This window comes from Lacerta agilis, chromosome 1 (genome assembly GCF_009819535.1).
Source record: "Lacerta agilis isolate rLacAgi1 chromosome 1, rLacAgi1.pri, whole genome shotgun sequence".
Lineage (NCBI taxonomy): Eukaryota > Metazoa > Chordata > Lepidosauria > Squamata > Lacertidae > Lacerta > Lacerta agilis.
In genome coordinates this window covers 95370768-95385342 of record NC_046312.1, presented here as the reverse complement: position 1 = coordinate 95385342, position 14575 = coordinate 95370768, and the positions used below count along the sequence as shown (strand labels likewise).

Sequence of the window (14575 nt, the reverse complement as noted above, 5' to 3'; positions counted from 1 at the left end):
AAAGAGGGCATGGAACTTGGGCAACCTGATCCAGCTCAGCTTGTATATCTCACCTCCCCTGTTCCATCATGAGGACAAAGGTGCCTGCATAACAGAACACTGATTAACTCAATGAAATTATAGGACTGGAGTAGCTAATATGGCTTCCGTATGTTATCAGACAACTCCTGTCAGTACTGGACAGCATGATCAATAAGAGTTGTAGCCCGACAATATCTGGAAGTCACTACACTGGTGACCTGTTTATTAGACATTGGGCTGCAGATCTGGACAGCAAGTCCCCTCAAGTCTCCTCCAGAGAGATACATTCATTTATGTGAATAAAGACAACATATTAAAACGTCCCCGATGGTTCCTCTTTCTCACCTTGAGATGGGGGGGGGGGGAAGCACACTGGCCCTGCATCACAAGTGACAATGTAACACCCGGGGAAGCCACCAAGTACAGCAACATGAATATTTACAATGGACATGTAGATAATTTAAGAAGTTTCTTAGTATAGTTTGGAAAAGTTAAGATGGGGGGGGGGGGAGAGAGAGAGAGAGAGAGAGAGAGAAGGGTCTAAACCTGCTGCCAAAGGGCAACAAAGGCATCAATCCTACTGTGCTCCTTTGTTCCCTAGACAAAGATGTTAGAATAAGTTCAACCTCTGTGTTAGCTGTTGTCATTCTGATTTATGACACCCAAGCTATGCAAGTCTAGCAACATGCCACACTGTCCACTAGAGATTTGGCAGGGACCAAACTTGTTTCTTAAAAATACTGCTCCAAACTAATTGAACTTCAGTGACTGAGGTGAAATGATTTTTTTTCCCCTTTCAGGCAGTTTGACCTTCTCTAGTTGCCTCTAATTTTTTAGAAATATATTAAAACTGGAAGAAAATTTCAGCCATTATGGAACTGCTTATTTTTTTTTAAGTGCTGCAGTGCAGAGGGGGAGAAGCAAGCAAGCAACCAACAGACATGGGGATAATTGAATATAGTTGCAGAAACCACAACTAGTACTCAAGAGACTGCTGTTTGTGGCAAGGAGGCGAACAAGAGAGAGTGAAGGTAGGAGGAGAGACTTCAATCCTCTCACCCCCTACAGCTTCCTTCTCCCTCCTGCTAGCTTTGCACCTGCTGAGCCTCTCACCATCAGGCAAGCCAGCCGTAGCAGCTGAGGGTGGCAGTAGTCTTGTGACATCTACAGTCAATCTACAGTAAGCCTTCAGAAAATAAGCTTAAGGGGAGGCTGCATTACAAGTTTTTATTCTGAATCATGTGGCAATAGCCTCCATGCCAATATAAGCACTACTAGGAATTTGCAACACAACTGCACAAACTCTTCAGAGGGGCACATGTTTTAATTAGTGAATGCCAAGTCTAGAGTATCCCAAAAAGGAAACATATTTCACTTTTCAAACCTTTAAAAGACATAAAGGGGGTAAATAATTGTGTGCTCTCTCTGTTGAGGATAGTACTAGAGTTAATAGATTTAAAGTATAGTAGAACACTCTATGTATACATTCTTGATGAATGTGAATGGATTAGGATGTGGTAGCCAGGGACGGAGCAAGGGGGGCGGTCCGCCCCGGGCACCGCCCTGGGGGGGGGTGACACTTGCTGGCCCTCCACTTGCCTTCATGCCGCGCCAGCTCCGCCCAGGGAGCCGAGCGGCGAAAAAACCTCCCCTCCCTTCAGCAGCTTTTTAGGGTCCGGATGTACTACACATGCCCGGAAATTCCGGGCATGCGCAGTGCATCCAACGTGTGTTGTGATGTCACGACACATGTCGTGACCCCGCCCCCCAGGGGGGTGCCTCCGTGCCGTCGCCCCGGACAGCAAGGAGGCTTCCTCCGCCACTGGCGGTAGCCAATGTGCTGACCTCCAACGGGATTCCAACTCCCATCAGCCCCAGCCTGCCCAGCCAGTGGCCAAGACTGATGGGAGCTGGGGTCCAAAAACATCTGCACAACCTGGTTTTAGCTACCCTGGTCTAAAAGTGCCTATCTCTGAAGCAAAGGTGAAGCTAAGGAAGTGTGGAGTTGATCAGTGTCTGGGTGAAGATCACTAGCATCTTCATATAAGCTGCTCTCAGCTTTCTAAAGGAGTGCACAATATAAGTATCAACTCAATTTATAAAATCCAGTTGTCAACATTATTCCTCTGTTGCACTTCAAAGCCAATATGTGCATCCTGACAGAAAATAAGAAATGGTATTCATTATGGTATTGTGTTTCCTACTCTTCACGTAGCAATAGAATCTAATGGCAATCTGGAAAATATCAGAATTTGCTATCCACAGGCACGATTCCAAAACAGAAATAAATCTTCATGTGTCTCATTGGTCTTGATGAAGACATACAGAACAGTATTGTATCTGTCTCATAGTTTCCCATGAAGTTTGTCTACCATTAATTTAAGAATTCCATTCAAAGAGGTGCTAAAACAATTTTGAAATTAGAAAGCTGACAAAAAATGTGTTTGAATTTTGACATAAATATTCTGCCATGTTTGTGGATGATGTGCCTTACTATATCTTCCTCAAGCTTATCATCTGTGCATTATTTACAGTGGAATTTCATTTTACCTGTTTGGTGATCTCCCAGATTCATGAGGGAAAGTACTGAGATATGGGCATTATTTATCTTATTGAGCATCATCATATCTCCTTGGGCTCTGTTTCTATTACACTATTGCTTATGTATGTTAATATGTAAGAAAGCAATAAGAAACTTCAAAACTTTGTCTAAACCTAGCTGTAGAAAATGGAAAGATTGCTATTAGCATTAAGGAGAATTTGAATACAGCTTTTCAAAGCAGGGTTTGAATAAAATGTGGTGACTGTACCTCACATTACATTCACTTGCAGGGGTGGCCCAATCACAAAGCAATTTCACACCATTGTTTCAGGCAGCAAGCATGTGTGTGCTGGAGGAATTGGTATCCTCTGGGACACTGGTCTCTTGTATTGCTGCCAGTCCAGGTGGACCTACAGAATCTTTGCATGGATGAGAGGTGTCTGTAGGGCTACCACTATTCCCCTCTCCCCATCCTGTCATGCTCTGAGAAAGGATGTGAGCAGCAGGTTAGGCGAAACATAAAGTTTACTTTCAAGTAACTTTACAATTTTATCTAACCAAACTTCTAGGTGCTGTGCCCAAGAAGAGGTTGCCTTGCCACCTTGCCAGGAATGTCTGCTGTTAGGAATGGCCTTCTCCCTTAGTCCTTTCTCAAAGTAAACCAAGACAGAATAGAGGAGGGAAGCCCATTGGCATTGTGGCCACTGCAGAGGCAAAACCAAACAAATATAAGTGGGCCAGGATGAGGGTTGAGGTGCAGCAGTGACAGAAGCAGCAGCTGGGGGGGGGGGAACAGAGGGAAACCAGACGGTGGCAAAGGGAAGGGAGAAAGAAAAGGTGGAGGTGTGACAATGTCTCTCCCCTCACTTTAGGTGGCAGAGAGTCGTGTTCCTGGCCTATTCACTTGCCACTGAGACAGCAAGCTAGTTTTCTAGATTGACTGATCATTTAACTCAGCATTTAGACTTCTAGAGTTGCCTGGACAGTTGCCTAAACTGTGCTTCGCTGAGGGCTGGTATTGTACTACCAACCTTACTGTATACTAGCTATTGTACTACCAATCTTACTATATGCTTATGAAACATGGCCCATGTATAAACACCATATCCATCTCCTCAAAAGATTCCATCAATGGTATCTCCCAAAAATTTACATATCACTTGGAAAGACAGGCGAACTAATGTCAGTGTACTAGAAGAAGCAAAGATCACCAGTGTTGAAGCAATAATTCTTCAACATCAACTTCGTTGAACTGGTCATGTTGTTCGGATGCCTGATTATTGTCTTCCAAAGCAACTACTCTATTCCAAACTTAAAAATGGAAAGTATAATGCTGGTGATCAACAAGAGAGGTTTAAAGACTCTCTCAAGGCAAATCTAAAAAAAATGTAGTATAAACACCGACAATTAGGAAACATTGGCCTGCGAGCACTCCAACTGGAGAACAGGATGAAAGGGAGATATGTGCTAAGAGGAAGGCATGTTTGGCAAACCCTCACCATGATCAACTCCTGCCTGGAAACTTATGTCCCCACTGTGGAAGGACATGTGGATCCAGAATTGGCCTGTGGACACTGTTATGACTGTGTTGATGGAAGACAATCTTACTTGGCTACAAGTGATCACCAAAGAAGAAGAAGAAGACATGTTGAAAATAATGAACCTAAATTAGTTAGGACCATTAACTTCAATGGGTCTGCTCTGAGTAGGAGTAGCATTGGATATAACCCTGAATGCAAAAGTGAGCCTCAAAATTGACATACCTTCCCCCAAATTTCTGTGATGAACCAGGGTTCAAAGTATGTTTTTGTATAAAGAACAAGGCCTTGCTTTTGTGATCTACCTGCACCTCTTCCACAATGGTCAAATTGTGTGACCAGAGCGTATGTGCATAATTCACACCAACAGTTCTCTGCACGGTGGTGGTGGTGGTGGGGAGGTCACAAGCTTCAGGTTCATTCCACCACCCTGTCATGTATACAAACTACTGTGGGGGAAATGTCGGCATTAAAGCCTCTAACCCAGGGTATTCAGCTTGAATTCCAATAAGTAAGATTCTTCATCATAACTACCTGCCAGGGTGCAGCATGAACAAAGCCTAAGAAATAAAGGCTATTTGAATTGCACCTTGCTTTTAAATAGGTTGTGTAAAAGTGCATCCCATGCAAGCAGCTCTTATTTTGTGCAAAGCATTACCAAAGCAGAACCATGACCAGAGGCAGAATGAACACAGTGCAGTAGTAAGTCACATTGTGTTCCGTGTTGCTTATTTCCAGCGTCTGTAGGACTGTGATATTAGATCACTTTTCTTACTTTCTTTGCTTTCTTAATGTTAAGATAACCAGCACGCTATAGTCAAAGTTCAGCAAGTGACTTTCCTGAGTATGCTTGTGTTAGAAACAGAAAAGATGAAATGAAGGAAATACTAACACATCTTCTTTAGAAATAACCAGCACAAAGAGTAGGATACTGAGTTTCTTTCAATAGACTTTAAAAGCATTAAACATTTTTAATTGTATGAGCCCATACATTCTCCTGTCTGCATTAACTGCCAAGTTCCTTTATTACATTAAATTGCAACATTAATTGAAAAATATTTTACTCCTAATTTTCCATCTGAATATTCTCATTTATATCTGTGTCTTCTCCTAATAAGACTATACACTAGAAAATTACCTTGTAATTGTCAGATAGAAACTTATTAGAACAGAGTGGAATTGAATTTGTTGGGGGGGAGGGAAATAATGAAGAATAGGTTCAAAGAATCAATCTTCACAGACTATTTTAAGTGAGTCTCGCTGATTGCACTCTGTTATTAGTGATTTGTGAGATACAGCGGAAACATGATATAAATATTTACTCACAATGCCAAAGAGACTGGAGTATTTTTGAGAATAAGGAAGGAACTCTGAAATAAACATGAAAGGCTGTATCAATATGTATTCCTAGGAAAAAGTATGACCAGGTGAGGGAGTATATTTACTAAAGGGAATCTGTCTTGTTTATATCATCCAGAGAATGCCCTAAATGTATCTGATACACTGTAAAAATGTCCTACTGGATTCTTGATATACCTCACCTGATTCTTAGGATCCAGTTTTGGACATGGACGTCCTCCATTGTAAGGCTTCTCCTTAAGCCACTTGGACCGGATTTTCACTCCTGTTCCACAAGACGAACTGCAAGGGGCCCAACTAGACCAGTCACTTAATTTGCAATCAAATGGACAAGGTACCGTACAAGGCTGTTCAACATAACCTAAAATAAAAATGTAGGAAAGACAGAACAGTGAAAATTATCTTAACACTGAGATATTTATCTAATTAATAGTCTGAAGGTAATCTGTCTTGGAATGGTGTATCTGGAAAGTTACATGGGAACTAGGAGGGTGGGGCATTTCAAACAAATGATTCTTGCTTAGGAGCCCTATATTTCTGTTAACTCGTTGGTTCTTCACATTGGTCTGCTTCATACATAATGCTAAACTATGGTTTAAATAAACCTTAAATTGATAAACCATGGCTTCGCATTATGTGCATACTCAGCCTACTGATCTGTTAGTGAAAATAAGCCATAGCTTACCAACCTTAATTATGATTTGACATTACGTTTGAAACTGGAAAGTTTTTAAAATTACAGTTAAGTGTGGTTTATTTGTTTGTCCTTCAAGCCTGAGATGCTAGTGAACAGTGACGGAAAAGTTGAACTACTCTCCATGCTCAGCTGCTATCACTAGACATGTCACTGAAGATGACACCACTGCTAAGTCTGTCTGGAGACAGGAACCTTTCCCCACCGTGACTTGCCTTCCTTACACAGCCAGGGCACAGAGTGGAGATGAACATCTGGAGGAAAGTTAAAGAGGCTGTTCTCCATGAGGACTAGCTTTCACTTTAGTTATTTTTAAAATAAAATAAAAGTTTAAAAGCCTGTTGTTAAAATTTTACAAGTCATGCTTGTGCACGTGAGCATGGGGCTCCTAAAAATGTTTTAAGAGCAAGACAAATACCTCTGCTGAACAGCCAACTTGATAAGTTATTTAAGGTATATACTGATTCCCCTTTCGACAAATTTATCTTAGGTTTCCTCCCCATAAGCAGCCATTTGAGGGATTCTCTCCTCCCTCCCTTGGCTTCAAAGCACAATTTCTGTTGTCTTCATTTCTTCCCTCCCCTCCCCTATCCACATTACATCACAATCCAGTGCATGTTTACTCTGAAGTAAATTCCATTAAGCTTAGTGGGGCTTCTGGCCAGGCTGCATTATAAGCATGCCAGAAAGCCCTAAAGCTGAATTCTAGCACACGAAAGGCAGATAGGAGATGGGGTGAGATAGGTGGTGATGTGATGTTAGCTGGAGCAGCAGCACCTCTACAATGATTTCCCTTGGGACATTCCCTAAACCTATATATATGCACATATGCTGTAGTCCAACCCTTCATCTCTTTCCCTCAGGAGACAAGTGTCAAGTTTTGGGGCACAGAATCTTGCCTGTGAAACAAAACGAGTCTCTCTCCTCTCCATGTTTTTTTTTTTTTGCAGTTTGCAATGAAGTTAGATTGTGAGTCCCCCCCCCCCCCGGAGATACATTCACATAGCAAGCCTTCATGGAGGGGGGGGTGATGTGGGTGCTATATAACAGGGGAGAAATTATGTTACAGTGCAATGTTAAGAGTGATTGGCAAGTAGGAGGACAAAGATGAGCAGTGGAAGGAAAGTTACAGGTAGGTAGCCGTGTTGGTCTGCCATAGTCAAAACAAAATTAAAAATTAAAAAATCCTTCCAGTAGCACCTTACAGACCAACTAAGTTTGCTCGTGGTATGAGCTTTCGTGTGCATGCACACTTCCTCAGATAAGGTTCAAGAAACGCCAAGATCTTGTAGCAACAACCAGCTGTTGACAAGAGCTGGAAAAGAATGCCAGGAAGATTTCCATACCCTTGATTTTGCAGCTAGTCAATGGGAAGGAGATATGGTGATGCAGTGAGGCAGTGCAGCAGTGCCAGTGGTAGGATACTGCAAAGGTTTTCATGAAATATGAAAAAGGCAAGAAGTGGGCAGGGGAAAACAAAGCCAAACTATCACAAAACAAGCCAGAATTTTTTGGATCGTCTGTTAAGTGACCTGTGGTTCAAGTGTGTGTGTGTGTGGGGGGGTGTTTTAATAAATAAATCCTGGTTTAACTTTGGCTTAGCATGATGCCTGAACCAGCTCACTGAATGACTATTGCTATCAACAGTTAGAGGAGGCATATGCAATATGCACAATAAAAGTTGTTAGTTTAGCCCAGCTTTCCCAATTGACATTTTGGATTACAACTCCCATCATCATCAGCCAGCATGGGCATTGACTAGGAATGTAGTCTAAAGCATCTGGAGAGTATCTAGGTTTGGTAAGGTTGGTTTAGCCTGCATTAGCACAGTCAAAGTTATAAGAGCTGAAAAGGGAACCCAAAGAAATGCTTTTAAAATTCAGTGTAATATTGCAAATAAGTCTTGCACTGAAAGGAACTGCAATCAGCTTCAAGATAAACTCCAGACTGGGTTATTGGGCCAATTAAATGGGCCAATGGAGTTTGATGTCTAAGTTTAAAGTGATGCACACTGGGGTAAAAAATAATAACACAAAACCCTAACTTCCAGAATCAGAGGCAATAAGCCTCAGAATACCACTTGCTGGGGAATCACAGCAGAAGAGGGTTATTGACCTCATGTCATGCCTGTAGGCTTTCCATAGGCCACTGTGAGAAACAGAATGCTGGAATAGATGGGCCTTTGGTGTGATCCTGCTGAACTCTTCTTGTGTCCTTAAGTCAAGTGAGAACCTTTCAACTTTGGTAAGAATCATCCCCATACTGAAATTTAAGATTTCTGTTTCATCTGCTTATGCTGCTGATGAGACAAGCTTCTTTCTAGCTCATGACAAAAAGAAAAAGAAAAGTTCCAGGAAAATCCTGACTAACATTGTGCTCATTGTAGGACCACCTGCAAGTAAACTATTTTCAATCACTGAATCACCATTTTAAAAAATATGCTTGAAATCACTTGCTATTTCTCTTCCTGCTAAGACCTGCTTGATTGCCTCGGCTTTATCACTTGATCTGGACGCTGCAACAATTCTGTCTCATGTCACCACTCAAGTTCTTGGGTGCCCCCAATCTCTCAAAACCGGGGGTGGGGGGGACCCACAAGCTTCCAAGGTCATCGCCAAATGACAAAATTGATCACACAGCTCTATTAAATCGAATGTAAGAGGCTGAGATCCAGGCTTAAGCTATAAAACCATTTGGCAGTATGGTTTGTTGGCTTTTGCATTGCTTATAGCAAAGCCAACTTTTCTTATCACAGAACTATATTAGTAAAATACCCACAGCCAGTTAAAACTGCCTGAATAGCTAAGCTGCAATGAAATCAATTTTGCAGACAAGGGTAAAAACAATAAATACAAAGATTAGTAGTATCATTTCCTTTCCACTTTTTTTGTTTCAAATCTGCATTTTGTTAACCTTTTGCACTGCAGTTTGACAACAGACTGATAGCTTTAACATTTTTCCCATAATAGCTCTTTATTGCAGCTCTTCCCCCAAGCTGCATAATGGTTTAATTTAAAATGTACACTAATTTGGTTTGTTACTTTGCAGACAAATGCTTCATCATAGCCACTTACGTCTCCAAATCCATTTAGATTAGGCAGTATCACTGCTCTCTATTATTTATCAGCAGTTCCCTTACACCCACCATCACTAGATTCAATCGGATTTCATGTGCACTTTGTGATTATGCATTATAAATAACAGAGGGTCAAAAAAAAAAAGATTGTGATTGTCTGTTTTTCAGCTTTCACTGAACAAAAGTAAGTTAGAATAAATTCAAAGAAAAAGAAAGGTTGTTAGGGCCAGCCCTACCATTAGGCAAACTAAGACAGCTGCCTCAGGTGGTAGGTGCTTGGGGGAAGACAGTGCCTTGTGTGCCATGCAGCCAACATTGCTCTGAGCTAGCTTTCTGCCCTCAGGTGTAGTGGAGGGATCTGTTGTATCACTGGTGTTCGAAGTAAGAGTCAGCTTCCAGTCTAATTGGGTTCTGCACATGGAAATGCACCATCTTATCCTTCCCCTCAGGGAGCAACATGTCTTGGGTTAGCAATGGAGCTCTGTATATAAACTCTGGTGCAATATGATTCTTTGGTTTCTTACTGTTTGTGAGCCTGGATAATAGTGGACTTTCCATAGAAATGTAAAATGCCTTGTCTAGGCAGATTAATGGAGGCAAAATCAATTAAGCTTCAGCAAGGATTTAGAAGCTTATGGTCTTATGGACAACCTACATATTGGGCAATATGAGAGTTGACCCAAATAATTTCAGAAGACAATTTCTGGGAATGTTTCAGCTTTTTGTTTTCATTCCCCCCCCCCCCGGGGTAAAAGGCCACTTTGCAGAATTTTCTTTATACACTCTCTACCGTTTGGGGAGGGGGGCAAGTTGGCAGCTGGCATTTTCTACCACAAAGCTCTGGAGCAGTGCTAGGTCCTGGGCATTGCAGACAGTGCCAACAGTGATCTCCTGCACAGGCACTGGCCAACTCAGACCTGCTTAACTCCAAAGGGGCTGCATCATGTACCATCATACTATGTTCTTGGGACCCTTACTGCCATTTAAAAAAAATAAAATCGCCTATGTCCTTTATTGATGGCATTTGTATGCTGCCCCATAACTGGAAGACCTCTGGAGGGCTTTTATCTCTGCAAGTTAAGTAACTATGAAATGTAACTATTTGGATGGTTTCTAGTGCTTCAGTCTGTTCATCTGCAACAGCATTTAGCAAACACACTTCACAATATTAGTAGCACTGTTTGCACCAACTACTTATAATGCAGCAAAGCTAATGTTGGTTCAGGGTCCACAGTGAATAATTGTGTTGATTTTTTGGGGGAGGGGGAATAGATTTCATAGTTAAGTACTCTGAACCACACACTTATGTTTTGCAGGCAATAAGGTTAACCCCCCCCCCCTCCGCCCCAGTTCCTTTCTAGGCTTGCATGTTATTATGACACCGGTTACAGTGGCTCGATCTAGTAATACATCTGTTATCAGAAGATGCACCTAGGCCATCTGAAGAGATTTAGCAGATTTTTTACTCTGCCTTTTATTGATTTTTAGCTGTATTTTATTGTATTTGCATGATTGTTTTTAGCACTGTTGGGTAGAAAGGTTGAGTACAAATTTAGCGGGTGCAAGGAGGGAAAGAAACAACAAGAATGGGGAGAGACACAGGACCCAAACTGTGGTTTCGTGTTTGCATATGAGAGAGGACTGGTTGGGTGCATAGGGTTGTCTCCAACACTATTTTGCCCAGAGTCTTTATTAGCTGCTTTTAAAAAGCATTAGCTGCTCAAGTTTATTAAGTAAATGTCTTGTTCAGTATATGAGTAGATAGTTTTCCTACCCATCAGTGCTTTCATTGGACTGTGAAGCCCAAGGCAGAAGAGCAATCAAATACATTTAAAACAAGCACAAACATTTATACTGAACACAGTGAGGGGCTGATGAGTGTCACAATAGTGCACATGGACACATTATTTCTCCTTTTCAGATACATACGCCAAAAAATAAAGTAAAATCTATGGTTTCAGGCCTAAGAAAAAGATTGAGAAAAACAGCTTTCTGTAGTCAAAAGGTGGACTTCTAAGAATGTAATGAAGAAAGGTATATAATCTGCATTTTATAGAAACCAGTGGCATTTCTGGAACTGTCTCTTGGCTCATCTTAACTTTGCTTGGTGCATTTTATTTGCACAGAATATATGAATCTTAATGCAACTGTGTGAAGGTAGGAGATGGCTTTGGAAACAAAACCTTCTATGCAGGCTGCTTTTGAAGCAGATGCACGTCAAATCTAATTAGTTTTAATCTCATTTGCATCTACTCCTAACACATTTCACCATTTTAATTAACAAACTTTTAACAGCTGTAGTACTTGGAAGGAAAGCCTAAAGGTGCCTCACAGAATTCAAGGTCTTTTGACTGGATTCCTTGTGTCACTCCAAGTGTCAGTGACAATGACAAGGATGATTTCCCTGGAAGCAGACCAAATAAAAACACTGTTTTCTTGAAACAAAACATGAAAGGTATATAGCAATGGGAGGCTAGAAAACCCCACCAGATTCATTGGTTTTGCATATGCAAATAATATTTATGTTAATAGGCAACAGAGGCCTTCTGCCCTCAGGACGCCAGGGCATGGTTGCAATACAAGAGCTATGGCTATGTGCCAGAATCGTATGAAATTCCCTCTGTCTTGGTGGTTTTCACTTGAATAACATCATGAGACCTGGAATAGCCTTTCTCCAACACGTTATCAAGGCGTACATGCAGGATCACTTCTTTTTTCTATGCTGCACTTGGCTTATTGTGATGTGCGAGAAACACTTGAAGTATAGCTAAATAAGCAGCACTGAAAATTAACTGATTACACTCTAAAACAGCATTGCACACATGTCAAGTGTATTGACAGTTCTAGTTGACACTGATAGGACAAATACAGCAGCAACTTCTGTGATGTGGTGAATTGGGATTAGAGGCAGGGTATCAGCAAGTGGCAAAGAGGCAATTTGCTAACCACTGAAAGGATCCTTTTTGAGCGCTGGCTTTAGAGGAAGTGCATGACAGGGTCTGCATCCTTCTGGCTAAAGTGTCCCTGAATACTAAACCCAGTTCCCAATGACAGTAGAAGCCCCTCTTTGTATCTGTGACATAATGATGGAGGCAATGACAAAAGGCGAGCTGCAAGCCTGGCTGCTGCAGCTACAGAGGACTGCCTGACTCTCAGTTCCTCTCCCAGCCAGTCACAAAGTGGCTGGAAGGGAGTAGGCGGAGGTTGACCTAGAAGGGCTGGTAGGCATATGCTTGCTCATTAGGTAGGGTGGTCCACTCATTAAGTATACAAGGGTAGGCCTTCCAAAGGCACAGACATTGTGTTTCTTGCCTATTCAAACCTATCTACCATTTCACATGGTACTATTTGTGACTGTTATGGACCCAGATTAGCTGCTGCTTGTCAAAGTAAGGAAGGAATCTTAATCAGGATATAAATGGTCATCTCGTTCCTGGTGTTGTTGGTGTTTTTTTTTACCTTTTCCATACTAGTTCTATTTGGTATGTATGTATACTTATTCTGCTGCTCTTGTAGGGCTGTTTATTTGTCACAACTGTTTGACGCACCTTACAACTGGTGCCGGGGCAACTGGCAAGTTCCTTAGTCACATGGGATGGGTCCCCTTAAGGGGCTGTGAGGGAAAGGGCCTGGGCCAGCACACCTCAGTGGACAGAGCTATTGCTATGCCCCTGGGTGAAAAATCCTGGAAACAGCACAAGCTGTCAGCAGCCGTAGCCTCTGCTTATGTTCTCAGTGTATGCTGCATGCACCTGTACTAAAGCTACAGTTTCCAAGGTTGCAAAGGATGAAGCTTATATTTTGAGGAAGTGACCTTGAGGAGGCCTGCATTTCACTGCTTCAGTCCTAAGCAATGTCCCAAGAAATGGATAATAGCTTTAAACCAGAATTACCCAGAGAGCTTGTTTCCAAGCACAAGTCTTCATTCTCTCTGTGTGATGCAGCTGTGTTTAGACACATATCAACAATGCCAGATATTTCAGTGGCTCAGCAGAGGCCAATTTGTGACATTTTCATTCTGCAGGAGGCAAATTCCCACAATTACAGCAAAAGAAGGAAAGATCTAGAGAAGGGTCCAGAGCAGGGGGCAGGGGGGTACTGCTGGTTTTAATTAAGGTTAATCCTCAAGCAAATAAGCAAGTCAAGAATTTTCTTGGTGAACTTCCTTTTTCTTTTCAAAGTCTCAGTTGGGGACCAACTGTGTTCCTTTATATCTAGACTGACACGTTTCCACCTGCACCCATCTATGGATTGTTTTAACAATGTGATTTGTAACAGCTCAAACAGCTGCCCTGCAGATGTGTGTTCCAGGCAGCTGCATCCCATTGACTGCAACAGCAGTTTGCAGGTATGACAAAATGATTGCCCTTTCAGGACCTGACACTAACAGGTGGTTATCTCGTAGCTTTTTAGGGAAGAATATGTAATTCCAAAATCAAAACCCATGTGGCCAAGCTACGTGTGTCCAAAAGCAGAGGTCTTAACTGTGCCTCATATACATACTTAATTTCGATAATGGTGCTGATTTGAGGGTGGAATGTAAGGAGAAACTATTTAGTTAGCTCCTAAGAGCCTAGATGAAAGTCTGAACAACTTGCAATCTGCCAAGTTGAAAACAGACAGCTAAGGGCTCAATAACAACCCACCCACATATTGCTGTCTGCTTAGGACTGCAAACCCGGGTGGAATGTCAAGCTTCTGAGAGGCACAGTACATGGCTAGTGGGCTACATTTGAGGTGGTCCAGTGTGTGGGCATCTGTATTTTATTCAAGAGCACCCAAGTTCCAAAAATGTCACTTCAGCTAAAGACTCGCCATGTCTCAGACTCATGTCTCTATTTGTCAACCAAAAAAAAAGCCATGGTGAAATTGTGACAAATAAGGAGATGGTGAGTGACATAGCACTTTGCACACTGAGACAGTTACAGTATATATGATTATTGTATAAAGCAGTATTTCAAGTGTATAAGGACTAAATAATAATTTCACAAGCAATGCTGCTTTTTAAAAAAAATTTTTCATTTGGTTTTTCAATGAGGCATACTAACAAGAAAGCATAACATGCCGTAATTGCCAGAGTTTTTACCTGATTAAAATTGCTGCCCACAGGCAAGGAAAGCATGGGGAAACCCTCCCTGTTAATGAAGTAGTTTGCTTGTGCTGTCTTTACTGATAAAAAGTTTGGGAAGGCAAAATCTGGAAAGGTGTGCAATGACTCATAAGAAGCTGCCTTCCCTGAATTTACTGTCAGCGCTAGAATGAAACTGTTATACCCCAATGAACTCCTCCATTACAGAATATCGTCATATTGTCTCCTTCTGTTTGGTTCCCCTCCTCGGATTCTC

At 41.8% G+C, this 14575-nt stretch overlaps 1 protein-coding gene across 1 annotated transcript in view; it reads right to left on the bottom strand.

Annotated features, from left to right (window-relative positions):
- THSD7B (thrombospondin type 1 domain containing 7B) overlaps positions 1 to 14575 on the bottom strand; it is a 352151-nt gene that overhangs the window by 76864 nt on the left and 260712 nt on the right. The window contains 1 exon segment of the mRNA XM_033164079.1: positions 5643 to 5821. Coding sequence (XP_033019970.1) covers positions 5643 to 5821 — 179 coding nt within the window.